Here is an 18,635-nt window from a genome sequence, read left to right on the forward strand (position 1 = left end):
AGAGAGAGAGAAAGAGAGACATAGCAAGAGAGGCAGAGCAAGAAAGAGAGGCAGAGAAAGAGAGAGAGAGAAAGAGAGAGAAAGAGAGACATAGCAAGAGAGGCAGAGAGAGAGAAAAAGAAAGAGAGACATAGCAAGAGAAAAAGAGAGACTTAGCAAGAGGCACAGAGAGAGAGAGAAAGAGAAAGAAAGAGACATAGCAAGAGAGACAGAGAGAGAGAAAGAGAGATAGCAAGAGAGGCAAAGAGAAAGAAAGACATATAGCAAGACAGTGAAAGAGAGAGAGAGCAAGAGAGAGAGAAAAAAGCAAGAAAGAGATAGCAAGAGAGACAGAGAGAGAGAGCAAGGGAGAGAGAAAGACAGAGGAAGGGAAGGAGGGAGAGAGAAAGAGAGCAAAAAAGAGAGGAAGAAAGAAAGAAAGAGGGATGGAGAGAGAGAAAGAAGGGAAGGAAGGAAAAGAGAGAAAGAGGGAGAAATAGAGCGAAAGGGAGGAAGAGAGAGGGTTTTTTTGTCCAAACTTTTCTTTAGCCCCCCCCGCCCCCGCCCCTTTCAGTGTTCCCCAGGATTTTGAAAATATGAATAATGTGCCACGGCTCAAAAAGGGTTGGGAAACACTGCTCTAGACTATCCCTGAAGTGTTGGAAATGTAAAGAGAAAATAGGTACATACTATCATATGTGGTGGACATGTCCACTAGTCAAGGAATTTTGGAAGAAAGTTAACGATATTATCGAACAAATAATAGGGGGGAAAATACCATTAAAACTGGAACTCTTCCTCCTGGGAATAATTAGGCATAAAATTACTAAAAATGACAGACACTTGATACTACATATAACAACCGCAGCAAGAATCATATACACCCAACTCTGGAAGAAGGAGACCCTCCCAACTATGTTTAATTTGGTATCAAAGATCTTTGAGGTTGTAGAGATGACTAAGCTTACTCAAGAACTACAGGATAAAGACAACAAGGAATTCCACAATACTTGGGACAGGTGGTATGTCTGGATAACCAAAAAAAAAAAAAGTATACAAATATCTAAAATCTTGATTGCAAATACACTCAAATGAAAATGGAGAAACATGGAGATAAAAAACAAACTGTTGTCAAATGTAAATACAGTTGCTTTAATGAACCATTATACCACAGAATAAATATAGTTGAAACGAAAGGAAACAGAGAAATAGATATTGATAATTTAAGGAGACTAACGTGGATTAGTAAGTAGGAATTGAAATGGTGCAAATGAATAGGCTGCAAATAAAAAAATATCATGCTATTTGGCAGGTATCCATTCTAAGTTCTGATACCAAAGTTACTTAATGTATAAAGCATAATGCTTTATTTTGGCTTGTTTGTTTGTACGTATGTATGCTTTCTTTTTATGTTGTCTTGTTTTTATCAATGTAAATAACCAATAAAGATATTTTTTAAAAATCCCATGGAATTAAATATTATTTAATTTTTAACACTCGTAAAAGGAATTTGAAAACCTGTTATAAATAATGGGTAATAATTTGCTTGCTTTTTTTCATTTTCCAGATTGGAAAGGTTACAGGAGGTGCTGGAGTAATTGATCTCACGTTAGATGATGAAGATTTTGGTTCTTCTCAAGGTAACTGGAAAACTTTACTTCACCAAAAATAGGATTTGATTAATGAATAGAATAGAATTTTATTGGCCAAGTGTGATTGCACACACAAGGAATTTGTCTTGGTGCATATGCTCTCAGCGTACATAAAAGAATAAGATGTTGCAACATACGAATTTCAGGAAGTCATTTATTTCATCCATCCATCCATCCATCCATCCATCTATCTATCTATCTATCTATTGGATTTGTATGCCGCCCCTCTCCGCAGACTCGGGGCGGCTAACAACAGTAATAAAACAGCATATAATAATAATCCAATACTAAAAACAGTTAAAAACCCATTATTATAAAAACCAAACATACATACAGACAGACATACCATGCATAAAATTGTAAAGGCCTAGGGGGAAAGAGTATCTCAATTCCCCCATGCCTGGCGGCAGAGGTGGGTTTTAAGCAGCTTACGAAAGGCAAGGAGGGTGGGGGCAATTCTAATCTCTGGGGGGAGTTGGTTCCAGAGGGCCGGGGCCGCCACAGAGAAGGCTCTTCCCCTGGGTCCCGCCAAGCGACATTGTTTAGTTGACGGGACCCGGAGAAGACCCACTCTGTGGGACCTAACCAGTCACTGGGATTCGTGCAGCAGAAAGCGGTCCCTGAGATAATCTGGTCCAGTGCCATGAAGGGCTTTATAGGTCATAACCAACACTTTGAATTGTGACCGGAAACTGATCGGCAACCAATGCAGACTGTAGAGTGTTGCTGTAACATGGGCATATTTGGGAAAGCCCATGATTGCTCTCGCAGCTGCATTCTGCACGATCTGAAGTTTCTGAACACTTTTCAAAGGTAGCCCCATGTAGAGAGCATTACAGTAGTCGAGCCTCGGGGTGATGAGGGCATGAGTGACTGTGAGCAGTGACTCCCGGTCCAAATAGGGTCACAACTGCTGCACCAGGCAAACCTGGGCAAACGCCCCCCTTGCCACAGCTGAAAGATGGTTCTCTAATGCAGTGTTTCCCAACCTTTTTTGAGCCGCGGCACATTATTCATATTTTCAAAATCCTGGGGAACACTGAAGGGGGGCGGGGCGGGCTAAAGAAAAGTTTGGACAAAAAAACCCTCTCTCTTCCTCCCTTTCGCTCTATTTCTCCCTCTTTCTCTCTTTTCCTTCCTTCCCTCTCTCCATTCCTTTCTTTCTTTCTTCCTCTCTTTTTTTCTCTCTTTCTCTCTCCCTCCTTCCCTTCCTCTATGTCTTTCTCTCTCCCTTGCTCTCTCTCTCTGTCTCTCTTGCTATCTCTTTCTTGCTTTTCTCTCTCTCTCTTGCTCTCTCTCTCTCTTTCACTGTCTTGCTATATGTCTCTTTCTTTCTCTTTGCCTCTCTTGCTATCTCTCTTTCTTTCTCTTTCTCTCTCTCTGTCTCTCTTGCTATGTCTCTCTTTCTTTCTCTTTCTCTCTCTCTCTGCCTCTCTTGCTAAGTCTCTTTTTCTCTTGCTATGTCTCTCTTTCTTTCTCTCTCTCTCTGCCTCTCTTGCTATGTCTCTCTTTCTCTCTCTCTTTCTCTATCTCTCTTTCTCTTTCTCTGCCTCTCTTTCTTGCTCTGTCTCTCTTTCTCTGCCTCTCTTGCTATGTCTCTCTTTCTTTCTCTCTCTCAGCTGACTGCAAGCGGGAGCCCTGACGGCGGCAGCTGGACGTGCTGCTGGACACCGTATATGACAGGACCGCAGCGCCAGCAGCACGTCCAACCGCCACCGTCAGGGCTCCCGCTTGCAGTCAGCTGAGAGAGAGAGAGAGCTCCCTCTCGCCGCCGACATCTCCCTGCGACTGCCTGCGGCCGCTGCGGCCACCCCCCCCCCCGCTCCCATCGCCAGTGCCCTCCCGCCGGGCCACAAAGGACACTTGCCGCAGGTCCAACCGCCACCGTCAGGGCTCCCGCTTGCAGTCAGCTGAGAGAGAGAGAGCTCCCTCTCGCCGCCAACATCTTCTCGCGACTGCCTGCGGCTGCTGCGGCTGCCCCCCCGCTCCCAACGCCAGTGCCCTCCCGCGGGGCCACAAAGGACACTTGCCGTGGATGACAGAGAAGCTCCAGCTGGGCGGGGCGCTGCCGGTACTTCCGTCCCGGGGCTCCCGCTCGCAGCTGTCCCCCGGCTCCTGCTCGATGCCGCGGTTTTCGGCGCTCTCCTGCTGGGCTCCAAAGAAGGAAGGCGGGAAAAAGCCTTTTTCCCGCCTTCCTTCTTTGGAGCCCAGCAGGAGAGCGCCGAAAACCGCGGCATCGAGCAGGAGCCGGGGGACAGCTGCGAGCGGGAGCCCCGGGACGGAAGTACCGGCAGCGCCCCGCCCAGCCGGAGCTTGGCGGCACACCTGGCCATGTCTTGCGGCACACCGGTGTGCCGCGGCACACCGGTTGGGAAACGCTGCTCTAATGTGAGCTGTGGATCGAGGAGGACGCCCAAGTTGCGGACCCTCTCTGAGGGGGTCAATGATTCTCCCCCCAGGGTAATGGACGGACAGATGGGATTGTCCTTGGGAGGCAAGACCCACAGCCACTCCGTCTTGTCTGGTTTGAATTTGAATTTGTTGACACCCATCCAGGCCCCAACAGCCTCCAGGCACCGGCACATCACTTCCACTGCTTCGTTGACAGGACATGGGGTGGAGATGTATAACTGGGTATCATCGGCGTATTGATGATACCTCACCCCATGCCCTTGGATGATCTCACCCAGCGGTTTCATGTAGATATTAAATAGCAGGGGGGAGAGGACCGACCCCTGAAGCAACCCCACAAGGGAGAAACTTAGAGTTCGACCTCTGACCCCCCACTAACAACGACTGCGACCGACCGGAGAGGTAGGAGGAGAACCACTGAAGAACAGTGCCTCCCACTCCCAACCCCTCCAGCCGGTGCAGAAGGATATCATGGTCGATGGTATTTAAAAACAAAAATAAATATTTTTAATTGAAATGTTTTTACTATAAAACATTGCTCAAAACTGAGTTTTAAAATTTCATGGTAACACATAATTACTGCAGCCCATGAACATTTATGCCAGTGGTTCGCAACCTGGTGGTCGGGATGTCTTTGGGGGTTGAACGACCATTTCACAGGGATCACCTGAAACCATGGGAAAAGACAAATTTTCTACGGTGTTGGGAACTAAAACATCTATTCTGGCGTCTTGGAACATATTTTTCCAATCCGACCAATTGTGTTTACAGTAGGGGTGTCCCTCTGACCCTTTTGGCAATCAACTTAAAGCTCTGTTGTGAGAATTGGTGCTAGACTTGTGGTTGGGGGTCACCACAACATGAGCAACTGTATTAAGGGGTCACGGCATTGGAAAGGCATTAGAAAGAGAACCACTGACTTATGTTTTCATAAATTTATTTGCCCAAGATATTAGCAAACATTTTTTTTCCTATTGCAGTTCTTACATGAGTTTTCTCTTCAAAAATGGCAGAAGTTGCAGTTGATGCAAAATTAAGTAGCCAGATATTTGAACAGTATAAGGTATGGGGGTGATAGAATGCTTACTAGACACAATTTAAGATTCAGATGCTGAGTTTTAAAGTACTAAACAGACTTGATTATCTGCCATTATCTGCCTGCTTGCTATGAATTGGCCAATAGACAAAAGAAAAGAATGACAAGCTGAGAGAAGGTAGGGAGCACCTGAATATCTTGAACAAACTTCAAGAATCCAAGACCAAGTTAAATCCAATAATCTTGATGAAGCTTGTGGAAGTCTTTTCTGTTATCTTTGAAAAATCATGGGGAACAAATGTAATACCAAAAGACTGTAGTAGGACAGTGTTTGTTCCCATCTTCAAAAAGGGAGAAAAGAAAGCCCAGGAAACTACAGACCTGTCAGCTAGATGTTACAGTAGTCCCTCGCTATACCGCGCTTCACCTTCTGCGGCTTCACTTCATCGCGGGTTTCTGAGGAAGCCGATCGGCAGATTTAAACAGCCCGCCGAACTCGATCGGCAGGTTTTAAAAAAAAAATAAAAAAAAATCTAAAATTGTAAATACTGTATTTAAATACTGTATCTAAAATAAATACTGTGTGGGAAGGGTTTATAAACACTTAAAACAATGAAAACTTACCAATTACAATATAAATACTTAAATAAGTACTATCAGTCGATAAATTCCCCATCACGGATTTCACCTATCGCGGCCAGGTCTGGAACGTAACACCAGCGATAGGTGAGGGACTACTGTATTTCCAAGAAATAATTGAATAAATTATTAAGCAGTTGATTCATGGCAATTTTCTCCTCTCCTATTTAACATCTACATGAAATCACTGGGTGAGATCATCCAATGACACGGGGTGAGATATCAGCAATATGCTGAGTGACACCTGGTTATATATCCACCCCATGTCAGTTCAATGAAGCAGTGGTTATGATGTGCCAGTGCCTGGATCCTTGAAGGTCTGAATGGGAGTTAACAAGCTCAGACTTAACCCTGACAAGGCCAAGTGGCTGTGGGTATTGCCTCCGAAAGACTATATTGACTGTCCAGCCTTTGGGGGGGGGGAGAGAAATTGCCCCCTCAGTACGGGTTATGTGCTTTTTCAATGTTGTTTTCAGTGAAGGGCCCACAGAGTTGGTCTTCTCTGGATCCCATCAACTAAACAGTGTCAGCTGGCAGGTCCACGGGGAGGGCCTTCTCTGTGGCTGCCCTGTCTCTCTGGAACCAGTTACTTCCTGAGATCCGGACTATCCCCAGACCTGGCTTTTCCGACAAGCCTGGAGCTGTTGATCTTATGGTAGTAACCAGTGAGATCCGGCCATGAATGGTATCCAGGGGTTTAACTTTGTATTGTTAATTGTTTTTAAACTGTTTTTACAGTTTTTTGTACTATTATTGATGTTTTATATTATATTATATTTATGTTATGTTATGTTATGTTATGTTATATTATTATATTATATTATATTATATTATATTTAGCTACCTAGAGTCCCTAGGGAGTTGGGCTGCATAGAAATTGAAGAAATAAACAAAGAAAGCCTGAAGCCTAACTGAATTGGGTTTAGATAATCCATCTCTTCCAGGATCCTTTTGGGTCTTGAAGCCCAAACAACGGACTAACAATTTTCACTAAGAAGAGGCATATACTGTTCATCTAGCCAATTTCTCCTTTTTTCTTTTCTTGCAAATTAATAACATTATCTAATATACATGGCAATAGTTATGTCAGAGAATCCTGACTGATCTCAGTTATTATTCATACTACAGGGGAATGTTTTGGCATAAAATATTGAAGATAGAGGCCAACAAACTATGCAGAATAATCAGAAAAAAACATCTTTATTTAGATATTTTTTTAAAAAAACCATTGAAGGTAAATAGCAAATATTCTCCAGACTATTTGCATTTGAACAATACTAGACATTTTTCCAGATACTTTTTCTATATTGACTTTATTTTTCTAACAGATGGCAAGAAACAGAACCAGAACCAATCTAACAACTCTGGTATGGGCCTATCATCCCCATCTATTGCTCGCCCCTTACATCCAGTACAGACAACTCCTCTTCAACAAGTTGGTATGCCAGCAAGTGGCCTGTCACAAGCCACCATACATGTTCTCCCCACAGGTAATATATTTTTTAAAAAAATGCTTTGAGAGCTTTGCTGAAAGGGAAAAAAAAGAATGGTCATATTTGATTTGTTAAGAATTCACTAATCCTAATATTGATTTTCCTTGGTGCAACGTGAGTAACGTCTCTAACATGCAGAACCTTTATCCTTCTTTACAGCTATCAGTACATGCTCACATTGATTTTAAGTGACTAATAGTTCATTATAAAAAATATAAATTTCAAAACAATAAATCATTGTAGTTCCTTTAGTTAATAGTGTTTTTGGATCATTTAGAAACCTTCACATATATGTAAAACTTCACCAACTACAGGGCCGGTACATCTCTCTCACTGCCCACTGGGTGAATGTAGTGGCGGCTGGGAATGAGGCGGGAAGCAATTTATGACTGGGCTATTTAATTTGTTTTACTCCATTAGGTTTTCTATATTATTGTTATGGTTGGTCACACAGTCAGCCAGATGTTTTGACCTGGGACAGGCACATGTTACTTGATAGGACAAAATATATTATTTACATAACAATATGAAGTCACAGCTGCCATTTCTTTAACTGGGGTTGTTCTTCATAAGCATAGTATTTTTACTATTATTTTATCTATCTCTTAGCCCAGACAACTGTGAATGTAACACATCGCCCAGTGACTCAGGCTACAACTAGACTCCCAGTACCAAGAGCTCCTGGTAACCATCAGGTAGTCTATACTACTCTTCCTGCACCATCAGGACAGAATCCTGTGCGAACCACTGTTATGCAGAATTCTGGTTTAAGGCAAATCAACCCACAAAATTCAGGTAAGAAGCCTTTTCAAAAACACATTTGTAAGCTGTAAACTGAAACATATACTGCAATTATCAGTTGCTAATAAAAACACGAGTCATAAAAATACGTTCAAAATATAAATCGCAATTTTTAAGGCAGTAGTTTTAAAAACTTTTAATTTGATTTCTGATGCAATATTTATTTATTCAATTCAATTTTATTTTATAGGTGTAACCGTGCGAATGCCTCAAACAACAGCTTATGTAGTAAACAGTGGGTTAACTTTAGGATCTGGTGGACCTCAACTCACAGTACATCATCGGCCTCCTCCAGTACATTCAGTAAGTACATTTATCTATTAAAATGAATATTTAGAAAGATGATACAACCACACAGAAGATCAAATGTATTTATGCAGAGATCATTTTAAAACTAATTGGAGACAATCCTGTGAAAAACTTTAATAAATGGAGGAAAATATAGTAAGGTGATGGTTAGATGCCTTTTGGGGTTTGAGGGGGAAATTTAAGGACGCACACACATGCAAAGAGAAAAATTTGGTTATTTCTGAGATCATAAAAACATCTGGAGCTCCATATGGACCACAAATTATTCCTTCTGTAGAAATTTCTGACAAATGTAGGGACAAGTTACTGTTTTGCTTCCTGTACAATTCAAAACACTGCTTTTAATTTGAATTGCATAGACTAGAATACCCTGCTTTTGCAATAATCTGTTTGGATCTGAAGCCAGCGTTTTTGGGGACTGCTCCCATTTTCTGGAATTCCTTACGGCTTGACAAAGTCCATGCATTTTTTAAGTATTGAGCTATCAATTCAGGTAGTCTCTGAAATGATGAAGCAACTTCTTTGCCACCTTCACACCATTGTTTCTCTTTCCCTTAGGAGCCATTGCGGGTTGTGCATCCAGCCCCTCTGCCAGAAGCCCAGCAGCCCTCGCGACTGCCTCCTGAAGCTGCCAACCATTCTTTGCCTCAGAAGCCACACCTGAAGTTAGCCCGAGTGCAAAGTCAAAATGGCATTGTGCTTTCTTGGAGTGTTTTGGAAGTGGACCGGAGCTGTGCTAGTGTGGATAGCTATCACCTATATGCATACCATGAGGACCCAAGTGCCACTGTACCCTCCCAGTGGAAAAAGATTGGGGAAGTCAAAGCCCTTCCTCTGCCTATGGCATGCACACTTACTCAGTTTGTGTCTGGCAGCAAATATTACTTTGCCGTGCGTGCTAAAGACATCTATGGACGTTTTGGACCCTTCTGTGACCCCCAGTCAACAGATGTGATTGCTTCCCAAAGCAGTTAAACTTAAGACATTGAAAACTTCCATTCTTGCCCCATGACTGTGGCTTGATCTAGTTTTGAGTTTGTTCTCATGCATGAAACTCATTGTAAAATCTTCTGCAGAATTATTTTGGAGAGCTCTTTCGTACACTACAAAACTTACAACCAAAACTGAAATAAATTCATAACCTCCAACAAGAGAGCTTGTATTTCTAATGAAATAGTCTCCTCCCCTTTTCTTACAAGTCACTGTACCTAGTAAATAGTGAGTTAGAAAGTTTTGGGAGTTTGGCTGACATGTTGTTTCATGTGGCCCATCTGTAATGTCATACATTGGCACAAGGGCAGAGTAGAACATCCAGATCAGATGGGAAGCCTGGATTCAGGGTTGTCCTTAGTCCTAGAACAGTGGTGCTTTGTACTTTACAAAACATCTAACCTACTTCCTAAAGGGCAAAGGAACTTAACCACAAAGAGTTTTTGAATTCTTGTACATGGGTCTGCTTATTGAAATGAAAGATTGCAAGCCTGGAACTTGATTTGTCACCAGAATTTAGGAGTATTTTGAAGCCCACCATTAAAGCCAGGTTTCTACAAACTTCATTGCATTTTCAAATAGCTTTCTGATTCTCTTTTTATGATCCTTTTTTAAAAAAAAATAATTTAATTTGTGCCTTAAACAATAACTTCAAAATAAATGCAGTCACACTTTGTGTTCCTCTTTCCTTGCCATCCTTTCAATATCCTTCTTTTGTTGCCAACCCTAGAATGTCATAACCTCTCATTGCAGATTCACTTGACAAGTAATACCCAGGTTTTCCAATAAATCATGCTGTTTACTTTTTAAATTTAATCTCTGAAGATTTATCACTGTTTAGCTGCATCATGCTGTTCTTAAGAAGATGGTAGGTAGAATTCTGTGTAACAACTTTATGAAAATTCTATGCCCACTGAGTCAAAACAACAGAATAAATCCTCCACTTTTTCCAGTTCAGCAAAGCTCATGGTCACTGAAAATAAATAAGCTACACCAGGCATGGAAATAACTACCATACTGTGTTTTAGAGAAAAATAGGACATACATTATCTTCTTGGTTGATAATTCATTAAATAGTGAATGGTAACTGTTCACTGCGTTTCTTGGCACTTCCTATTACATCCTGTTCTGAAATAATTAGGTTTGGAATAGAAATGCAAAGTTCAAAAGGCACATTTAGAAGCTATCTTAGGAAGACAGGGTCTTAAGGCTGTTTATATGGGAAGGTGTATTTCAGTAAAGAAAAACCAGTCTTGTGGCATTTTGTATCTTATTTTTCTCAGAATAATGTGGAAACTTGCTCATATCTACATGTTTTAGTCAGAAACTATTTTTGAGTGGGTAAATTTTTTTCTGCATATTATGAATTCTTCAGTAAGCTGCTAATTGACATATAATCAATTTATCACATCTCTGAAATGGTCACATAAGATTTTTATTATATACTGAAGGAGGGGCATATTTAACCCACTTCTATTAATTTGAATGCTGAAAAATGCAAAAGGAAATCCACAAAAAGGGATCAGAAATCAATGGAAGGAGCATTTAATTAGAAAGCATTTTTTATTTTTTTAAAGAAGCATTGGACTCCACTATTTAAATTGGCAATTCCTATTGTTTGAAGCCAATATATTGTTACTTGCCCTTCCTCTTAGATGTTTTTTTTCTGCTTGGATAATAAAGTCAGGCCTGAGAAAATCTGGGAGGAAAGTATACTTTCATAAGGTGTGCAACTTCCTTTTTGAGGTTAGGGTGTTAGGACCTACAACTTTAACATAAGGCATTCAAGAACTTTCCGTTTCCAGTTTCCGATCTTGTTCCATGTTCAACTACATTTGTTATAGATGTTAATTTTAGCACTTAAATTAGCATTTTGGAGGATAGTTGTTGGCCTTCAGATTTATGAACTGCAGTTGATAGGGCAAAATCCTATATTTTCTAAAACAGAATGAGTATGCCACACAGGTTACATAAAGCAATACAAAGTTAAGCAGAAGCAAGTAATTCTGTGTAAGTAATGGCAAGCCACATCTCTGCCTTTGCCCGAAAAAAGACATCGGTAGAAATTAATATGTCCTTACAACAGTTAATGGAAACTTTATTCTTTTTCTATCAAACTACTATAAACAGGATTGCATGGCAACAAACTGGACTAAATACTGGATTTTTATTATTCTGTGTTCATTGAGAAACTGCATCTCATGCAGCACTGTGAACATGTTATAGTATGGATAGAAGATATTTTTTGAAAGACCTTAAAGAAAAGAAAATGTCAGTGTCTACATTGTACCTTGTTGGTTATTTTTTTTTCTCACCACACTTATCGCAGTGTATGCCTGGCCCAGGTTAAATAATTTCACCGTGAAACTATATTTCAGCAATGTTCTGCTCTTTAATAGAGAATGCAGCTACTAGTAGTAGTCAAGTTCCATTTCAGAAGGAATGATATAAATTCTGAAAGTGAACTAGAAGATTGTTATCTGGGTCTGGAACTCTTGTTATTTATGTTGATTTCCCCCCCAAATAACAACTTATACAAAAAAATGGTTGAATTTAGATTGTGGAGAGCAAGAGATGCAACATGTTTTTTATATTAGCAAGTTAATGATAGAGGATAATATGTTCGGTAATAACAACAAAAATGCTATGTTTAATGTTTACTGAAACACCCTGATTTAACTGTATTTTCAGCATGTTGGGCAATTTCTATGCCTGTTTAAATTATACATTAAAAGACTAAAGATAAATTGTGACAAAATATCTGAGAACAATCCACTAGAATTAGAACATGGGTTTTACCACAATAAATTAAATTGGTCCAATCATTCAATCTTAGATTGATCCAATCAATTGCTACTAGTTGTCCAGGAGTTATGTGGCTCTAGAATCCATATTACATATAATATTAGTGCTTCAATAGTTTTATATTTATCCCTTGACATGCTATATCACAGTATTGGCTAGAAGAACTACAACCAGAATATGAAACTACCTTATGTTGATGCCATCTTTCACTTTCTTTAGTGTTCTTTCATTCAGCGGCAAAGTTGTTCATTTTGCAAAGGAAATCCTGCTGTTTATAAGATTTTCATATTTGGGGTGTATGAAAATTGGATAACAATATTTTCAGCAGTATAGAGGTTATGTTGAGAGTAATGTATAAATATGCAAGAATGCAAATCAAATTGTCTTCTACAGTATTATTGGATCTCACCTATATTTTAAACCAGAATGATTGGTTTCTTACCTTCTTGTGCTAGCTTGAAAATATATTTTAAGACTAAGTTTAAAATTTAACTGTAAATAAAACAACTGGACAGCCAAAACCTGAGGTACTCTTCAGATCAGTAATTTATAAGCACTGATAAATAAACTTATACAAAACTCCTTATAGAAATTTGCACTCTTGATTGTTTTTTTCTTCAACAGATGAACATGTAAATAATGTAGGCTGTACCAAAAAGTCCAGTTTAAGCAGGACGGTGGCAAGTTCTCCTAACTTTTATATGCATTGTAGATTAGTGTCTGTATGTGTTAATTGTAGTGGGGTTTTGTCTTGATACGCCTGAAATTTATACTTTGAAATAAACTACTGGATTTTTAAACTTTGGCGTTTTGTGTGATTAGTTTGGTAGCATTTAGTTTAAGAAATGGAAATAACAGTCCAGAATAGTAAATTGGGGGGGGGGGGGGGGAGAGAAAGAGATAATAGATATAGATGTTATACAAGACAGACTTTCAAAGATGATAGATGATAGAATAGGCAACAAAGCAGGCAACTAGCAAACCTTGAGATTGCTGGAAATCTCATTAAGCAGCTACCAGAATTCATCTAGAATCAACTGTCATCTGCAATTATATCATCCTAATCAGGCTATTAGTTCCACAGAGTTCATTTATCTAAAATGAACAAAATCCAAGGGTTATACATGCTATTATGCCCAAATATAGTTGTGTATATCAGACTTTTATCTTTCTCATAAGAAGCCAAGAATAAAATCAAGGTATATCCAGGTCCGTTTATTTGATATGGCAGAAAAAATTGCAAACACAATTTTCCTGCACATGCTCAGATACAGATTCACAGCACTGGTTTCATAGTAATAAAATCAAAGTTATATGACTCTGGCAGACCCTGGTGCTTTGTCTTGTTGAAATGAACCCAGCTGAAGATGGGCAGGTCTTTCTCCACAGGTGGGCCACTGATGGCATAGGCTGTAAACTTAGCAGCCATGTTGATATCTGCTACCTATACAAAAAAATTAAAAAGAGGTCATGTAAAAGAAGAAAAAGGGGTAGGTGGATGTTTCACAAATATAACACACCAGTTATGTCTGAAACTCCTTTCAAATATGAATGGAACATTTTAATTCATGCCGCTATTTTGGCTTTCTATGTGACATTAAAAGAAAGCAAAATCATTCAGAAATGGCCCAGGATCATTCAAACCATATTAACTGAATTGCATATGCCCCAAACCAGGCCCCTTTATTCAGCAAGGTGAATTGAAGACCAGAATGGAGATACTGAATCATATATTTGATACTGGTGAGATATTATTTTGTGTATTTTAATTCTCTGAAAAGCAAGGAGACTGGACTGAACAATTTCCTATATCTAAATAGGAAATAAAATAAATAAAAAGGGAAAGCTGGAACACAAGGAACCATGGCAATAAATTTGAATGTATCCAGGTTTTGGTCCTGAATGTGGTGGTGTAATAGTAATGGGAATCTGGGAGAGGTGGTGTTCTAAGCTGTGCTGTGGATCGAGGAGGATGGCCAAGTTGCGAACCCTCTGAGGGTGAAAGAAGCTCTCCCCCGGGCAATGGATGGACAGGTGGGATTGTTCTTGGGAGGCAGAACCCACAGTTACTCCGTCTTGTCGGGATTGAGTCTGAGCCTGTTAACACTCATTCAAACTCTTAAGAGCCTCAGGACACCGGCACATCACTTCCACTGCTTCGCTGAGTTGACACGGGGTGGAGATGTATAGCTGAGTATCATCAGCATATTGATGGTAACTCACCCCGTGTCATCGGATGATCTCACCCAGCGATTTCATGTAGATATTAAAGAGCAGGGGAGAGAGGACCGATCCCTGAGGATCCTCATAAAGGAGAGGTGTGGGAGTCAACTTCTGATCCCCTGCCAACAACAATTGCGACTGACCAGAGAAGTAGGAGGAGGACCACTGTTAAACGGTGCCTCCCACTCCCAACCCCTCCAGTCAGCACAGAAGGATACCATGGTCAATGGTATTGAAAGCTGCTGAGTGGTCAAGAAGCAACAGGATAGATGATCGACCCCCATCCTGGCCCGCAAATTGGGCATCCAATTTGCGGACCCTCTCTGAGGGGGTCAATAATTCCCCCCCCCCAAGGGTAATGGACTGACAGATGGAATTGTCCTTGGGAGGCAAAACCCACAGCCACTCCATCTTATCAGGGTTGAATTTGAGCCTGTTGACACCCATCCAAACCCTAACAGCCTCCAGGCACCGGCATATCACTTCCACTGCTTCACCGACTGGACGGGGTGGAGATGTACAACTGGGTATCATCAGCGTACTGATGATACCTCACCCCATGCCCTTGGATTATCTCACTCAGCGGTTTCATGTAGATATTGAATAGCAGGGGGGAGAGGATCGATCCCTGAGGAACCCCACAAGGGAGAAACCTAGAGGTCAACCTCTGACCCCCCACTAACACCGACCGACCAGCCGGAGAGGTAGGAGGAAAACCACTGTAAAACAGTGCCTCCCACTCCCAATCCCTCCAGCCGGTGCAGAAGGATACCATGGTCGATGGTATCGAAAGCCACTGAGGGGTCAAGAAGCACCAGGATAGACGATAAACCCCTATCCCAGGCCCGCCAGAGATCATCCATCATCGTGACCAAAGCAGTTTCCGTGCTGTAGCGGGGCCTGAATCTGGACTGCTGAGGGCCTAGATAATCGGCTTCTTCCAAAGACCGCTGGAGCAACACCACCTTCTCAACAACCTTTCCCATAAAGGAAAGGTTGGAGACTCGATGGTAGTTATTAAGTACGGCTGGGTCCAGGGAAGGCTTCTTGAGAAGGGGGCACACGAGTGCCTCCTTGTAGGGAGCTGGGGAGCCCCCCCCTCAGAGAAGCACTGACAATCTCCTGGACCCAGCTCTGTGTCACCTCCCTGCTGACTGAAACCAACCAGGAGGGACATGGATCCAGTAAACAGGTGGCGGAACTCACAGCTGCAATGGCCTTTTCCACTTCATCAGGTGTCACCAGGTCAAACTCCTCCCAGGACAGGCCCTCGTCACCTTGACTGATTCATTGTCAGCTGACATTGCAGTCCAATCAGAGTCAAGGTCCGTCCGAAGCTGAGCTATTTTATCAGTGAAAAATGTGTTAAAGTCCTTGGCACTGACCTGCAAGGGTTCCCCAACTCCCCCCTGATTTAGAAGGGATCGGGTCACCCTAAACAGGGGGGATTCAACTGATGCAATCAAGGTGGTATGATACGTGCATCTTGCCGCCTTGAGCGCCACTTTGTAAGTCTTAATATGAGCTCTTACAAGTGTTTGATCGGACTCAGATTTACTTTTCCTCCACCGCTTCTCTAGACATCTCTTCTGGCGTTTCAACACTTGGAGTTCCTCAGTAAACCAAGGGGCTCTCCAGGGTCAGTACTTGAATGCAGAAGCAGATATAATGATGTGCAGCACTACCCCACGTGTATTTATAGTGGGGCAATTCCTTTAGAAATGTGTACCTTAGAATCATAGCATCCAGATGGAACTGGAGACTTAAAGTTCAAGTCTTCTCGACAGCAAATGGTATTGCAGGGATTGCGTCTTGCGTATGGATCTTTCTTATAATCTGGAAATAAGGGGGAGGGGATAAGTAAGTTTTCATTATTTTGCTTAATCGTGATTTAACCCTGTATCTGTAGAGTCAGAAGTCTTCCATTTGATTCTTGCCTCTCCTTCAAAGAACTTGGAGCCATTTTCTCTCCACCCCAGTTGAAGCAGGTTAGAATAAGAGAATAGAAAAGAGAGTCTGCTCTGAGAAGTTGTTGGAAGATAACTAATTGAAATTTGGCTCCAGTCACTCACAGACTTGGAAAACTGTATAGAAAAATATGATGTATTTAAAACTCAACACTTCTTTCTTTATTTTAACTAGATTCAATAGATAATGGCATAGTTTAACAGAAAGTTACATAGTTTAACATTTTGAAAGGTGAGCAGATGCTGCTGTTGCAAAACAAATGTTTGATAATGAGATTTTTTTTAATTATGGAAAACAATCTAAAAAAATAAATAGGAAAATTCAAAATGACATACTATTATATCTCATGATGGACTTCATGGACTTCATATCAGTTACTTTTCCTTGGTCTCGTCGGAAGATTTTTGCTCTTGGGGCCATTTCATAAGAATAGTCCAAACCATATTTTTGAACATATTCTCGATATCCACTCATATTGTAAATTACTTTATGGAAAGGGATATTGTAGGAAGGCCAGTATCCTGCAAAACAAGGCTTTATCAATGAATGAGTTCAGCTGGAGCTTTTATACATTGCTTGAATTTAGCTGCAATAAACATTAACTAAGTTCCAAAGCAGTGAGTCTCAAGGGAATTTGAGCTGCATGGTAGAAAAATTTAATAAAAGGAGGTTACATTTAGCAAAGCTGAAATATTTAAGGAATTTCAAATTCAGCAAAATGTGAATTTACATCGTTCTACCACCTGTAGCAAAAAGGAAATTTGTATTTAGTGATTAAAGTGTCTCTCTCACACACAACTATTTCTATAAATACAAATTTTGAATTCCTGGTAAATTGCACTTAGTAACATTATTTGCAATTTCTATTAGGAATTTTTAGCTGAGGTTATTTTCCTTTGGCCTTCTCCCGTGTTCCATTATTGAAAAACTCTTACATAAGTATTTACCTTTACGGAGAACTTCTGTTTGATCAGAATATTTTACAAGATTGGGAATCTGTTCAATGACATAAAGAGCCCCATCGTCAATGCTTCTTTGCAATTTGATCTTTTTTATATCAAGTACCATATACTGGTTATTGTAAGTACCTAGAGGGCAGTGAGAAAATAGTTAAATCTTAACTGTGCTCCCACCCCCCCATAGAATCATGGGTGAAAGATTCCCATTCAAATATACCAACCAGAATTTTCTTTTTCAAAGGTTTGGGCCCAGCTCTTTCCAGAATCTGCCATCATATTGGCAATACGGACTCTCTCCCATGCAAAAAGACTCTCCGGTACCACTTGTTTAAGAAGAGAAAGGTTTAATACACTGTTTGTGGTCTGCAACATAGCCAATCCACTGCCAAGTATGTAAAAGTCATCTAGGGAAACCAAAAAGCCTGAAACAAGAAGTTTCAAAGTTTGTTATTCAAAAAGAAACCTTTTGTAATTTTTTTTAAATTCTAATGCTTGATTTCCCCAAATGAAGGAAATTAAATGGATCAAAACAAAGAATCTACAGTGACAGCAGCACCAGAATCAACTGATTATAAACAAAAGGAAACCAAATTCCGCTAAATTATTTCAGTTATTCAACAATGAGATTGTGGAAGTGGTGATTTGTGAAGAGATTAAAGTGCATCTGTTATGCATTCTATATTTGCTTCCAGAAATGTGGACTGGCCAAGTCTCCCAAAAGGCTTTTTTTTCAGTGTGTTCATCAAAACACAACCAGGTAAAGATCTTTTCAGTGAGTGGTTTTATTTATATATGGGCATTAATTTGCACATGAATGTCCTTTCAGCCCCATTTGTTCATTTTATGAAGAATTACTCACAATACCAGAAAAAATTATACTCTCTTTCAGTCCATGTCATGGTTTGAGGAATGATTGCCACATATGAATTATAGAGGTGAAGGAGGACTCAACTATTCCAATTCCTTTTAGAGATACGTGCAGTCCAAGCTTTTGGGATGGGAACACAATACACAAAGGACTGCAATGCTGCATGTTCATCCCTGATTTCAACTCATCTTGGGGAAAGCTTTCCTTGCTTTTCACCTCCCAAAAGGCACCATAAGAAAAATCATTAATTTTATTATTTAAGGTTCAATTCTAATTTAGACATCGGTACAATTGATCTGTAACTGTTTTTGTGCTGTGTTGAAGTACTTTCATATTACATTATAAAACTCTATTGTACTATTGTACAACTATTCTGAATGCAGTGCTGTTGAGCTATGCTGGATTACCTTCAACTAGCCTAGTCAATGGAAGATGGTACCTATATACTGTATGCAAAGATATATTTTTTTTGTTTATGTGTAAATAGAGCTCCACATTGGA

General features: G+C 40.4%; 2 protein-coding genes across 5 annotated transcripts in view; one reads left to right on the forward strand and one right to left on the reverse strand.

Annotated features, from left to right (window-relative positions):
- The window catches only part of ATF7IP (activating transcription factor 7 interacting protein), a 104,120-nt gene extending 94,137 nt beyond the window's left edge, over positions 1-9,983 (forward strand). For all 3 annotated transcript variants that reach the window (XM_070755981.1, XM_070755982.1, XM_070755980.1), the window contains exons 11-15: positions 1,547-1,619; positions 7,047-7,208; positions 7,821-8,006; positions 8,203-8,315; positions 8,880-9,983. In XM_070755981.1, the coding sequence (XP_070612082.1) occupies positions 1,547-1,619; positions 7,047-7,208; positions 7,821-8,006; positions 8,203-8,315; positions 8,880-9,296 (951 nt within the window). In that variant the 3' untranslated portion in view covers positions 9,297-9,983. The remainder of the gene's footprint in view (positions 1-1,546; positions 1,620-7,046; positions 7,209-7,820; positions 8,007-8,202; positions 8,316-8,879) is intronic.
- Positions 9,984-13,310: 3,327 nt separating this feature from the next.
- Positions 13,311-18,635, reverse strand: part of PLBD1 (phospholipase B domain containing 1) — a 30,640-nt gene continuing 25,315 nt past the window's right edge. For both annotated transcript variants that reach the window (XM_070755983.1, XM_070755984.1), the window contains exons 7-11: positions 17,488-17,688; positions 17,255-17,395; positions 16,643-16,828; positions 16,069-16,175; positions 13,311-13,560 (exon numbers count right to left, since the gene is read on the reverse strand). In XM_070755983.1, the coding sequence (XP_070612084.1) occupies positions 13,393-13,560; positions 16,069-16,175; positions 16,643-16,828; positions 17,255-17,395; positions 17,488-17,688 (803 nt within the window). In that variant the 3' untranslated portion in view covers positions 13,311-13,392. The remainder of the gene's footprint in view (positions 13,561-16,068; positions 16,176-16,642; positions 16,829-17,254; positions 17,396-17,487; positions 17,689-18,635) is intronic.

This window comes from Erythrolamprus reginae, chromosome 6, assembly GCF_031021105.1.
Source record: "Erythrolamprus reginae isolate rEryReg1 chromosome 6, rEryReg1.hap1, whole genome shotgun sequence".
Classification (NCBI taxonomy): domain Eukaryota; kingdom Metazoa; phylum Chordata; class Lepidosauria; order Squamata; family Dipsadidae; genus Erythrolamprus; species Erythrolamprus reginae.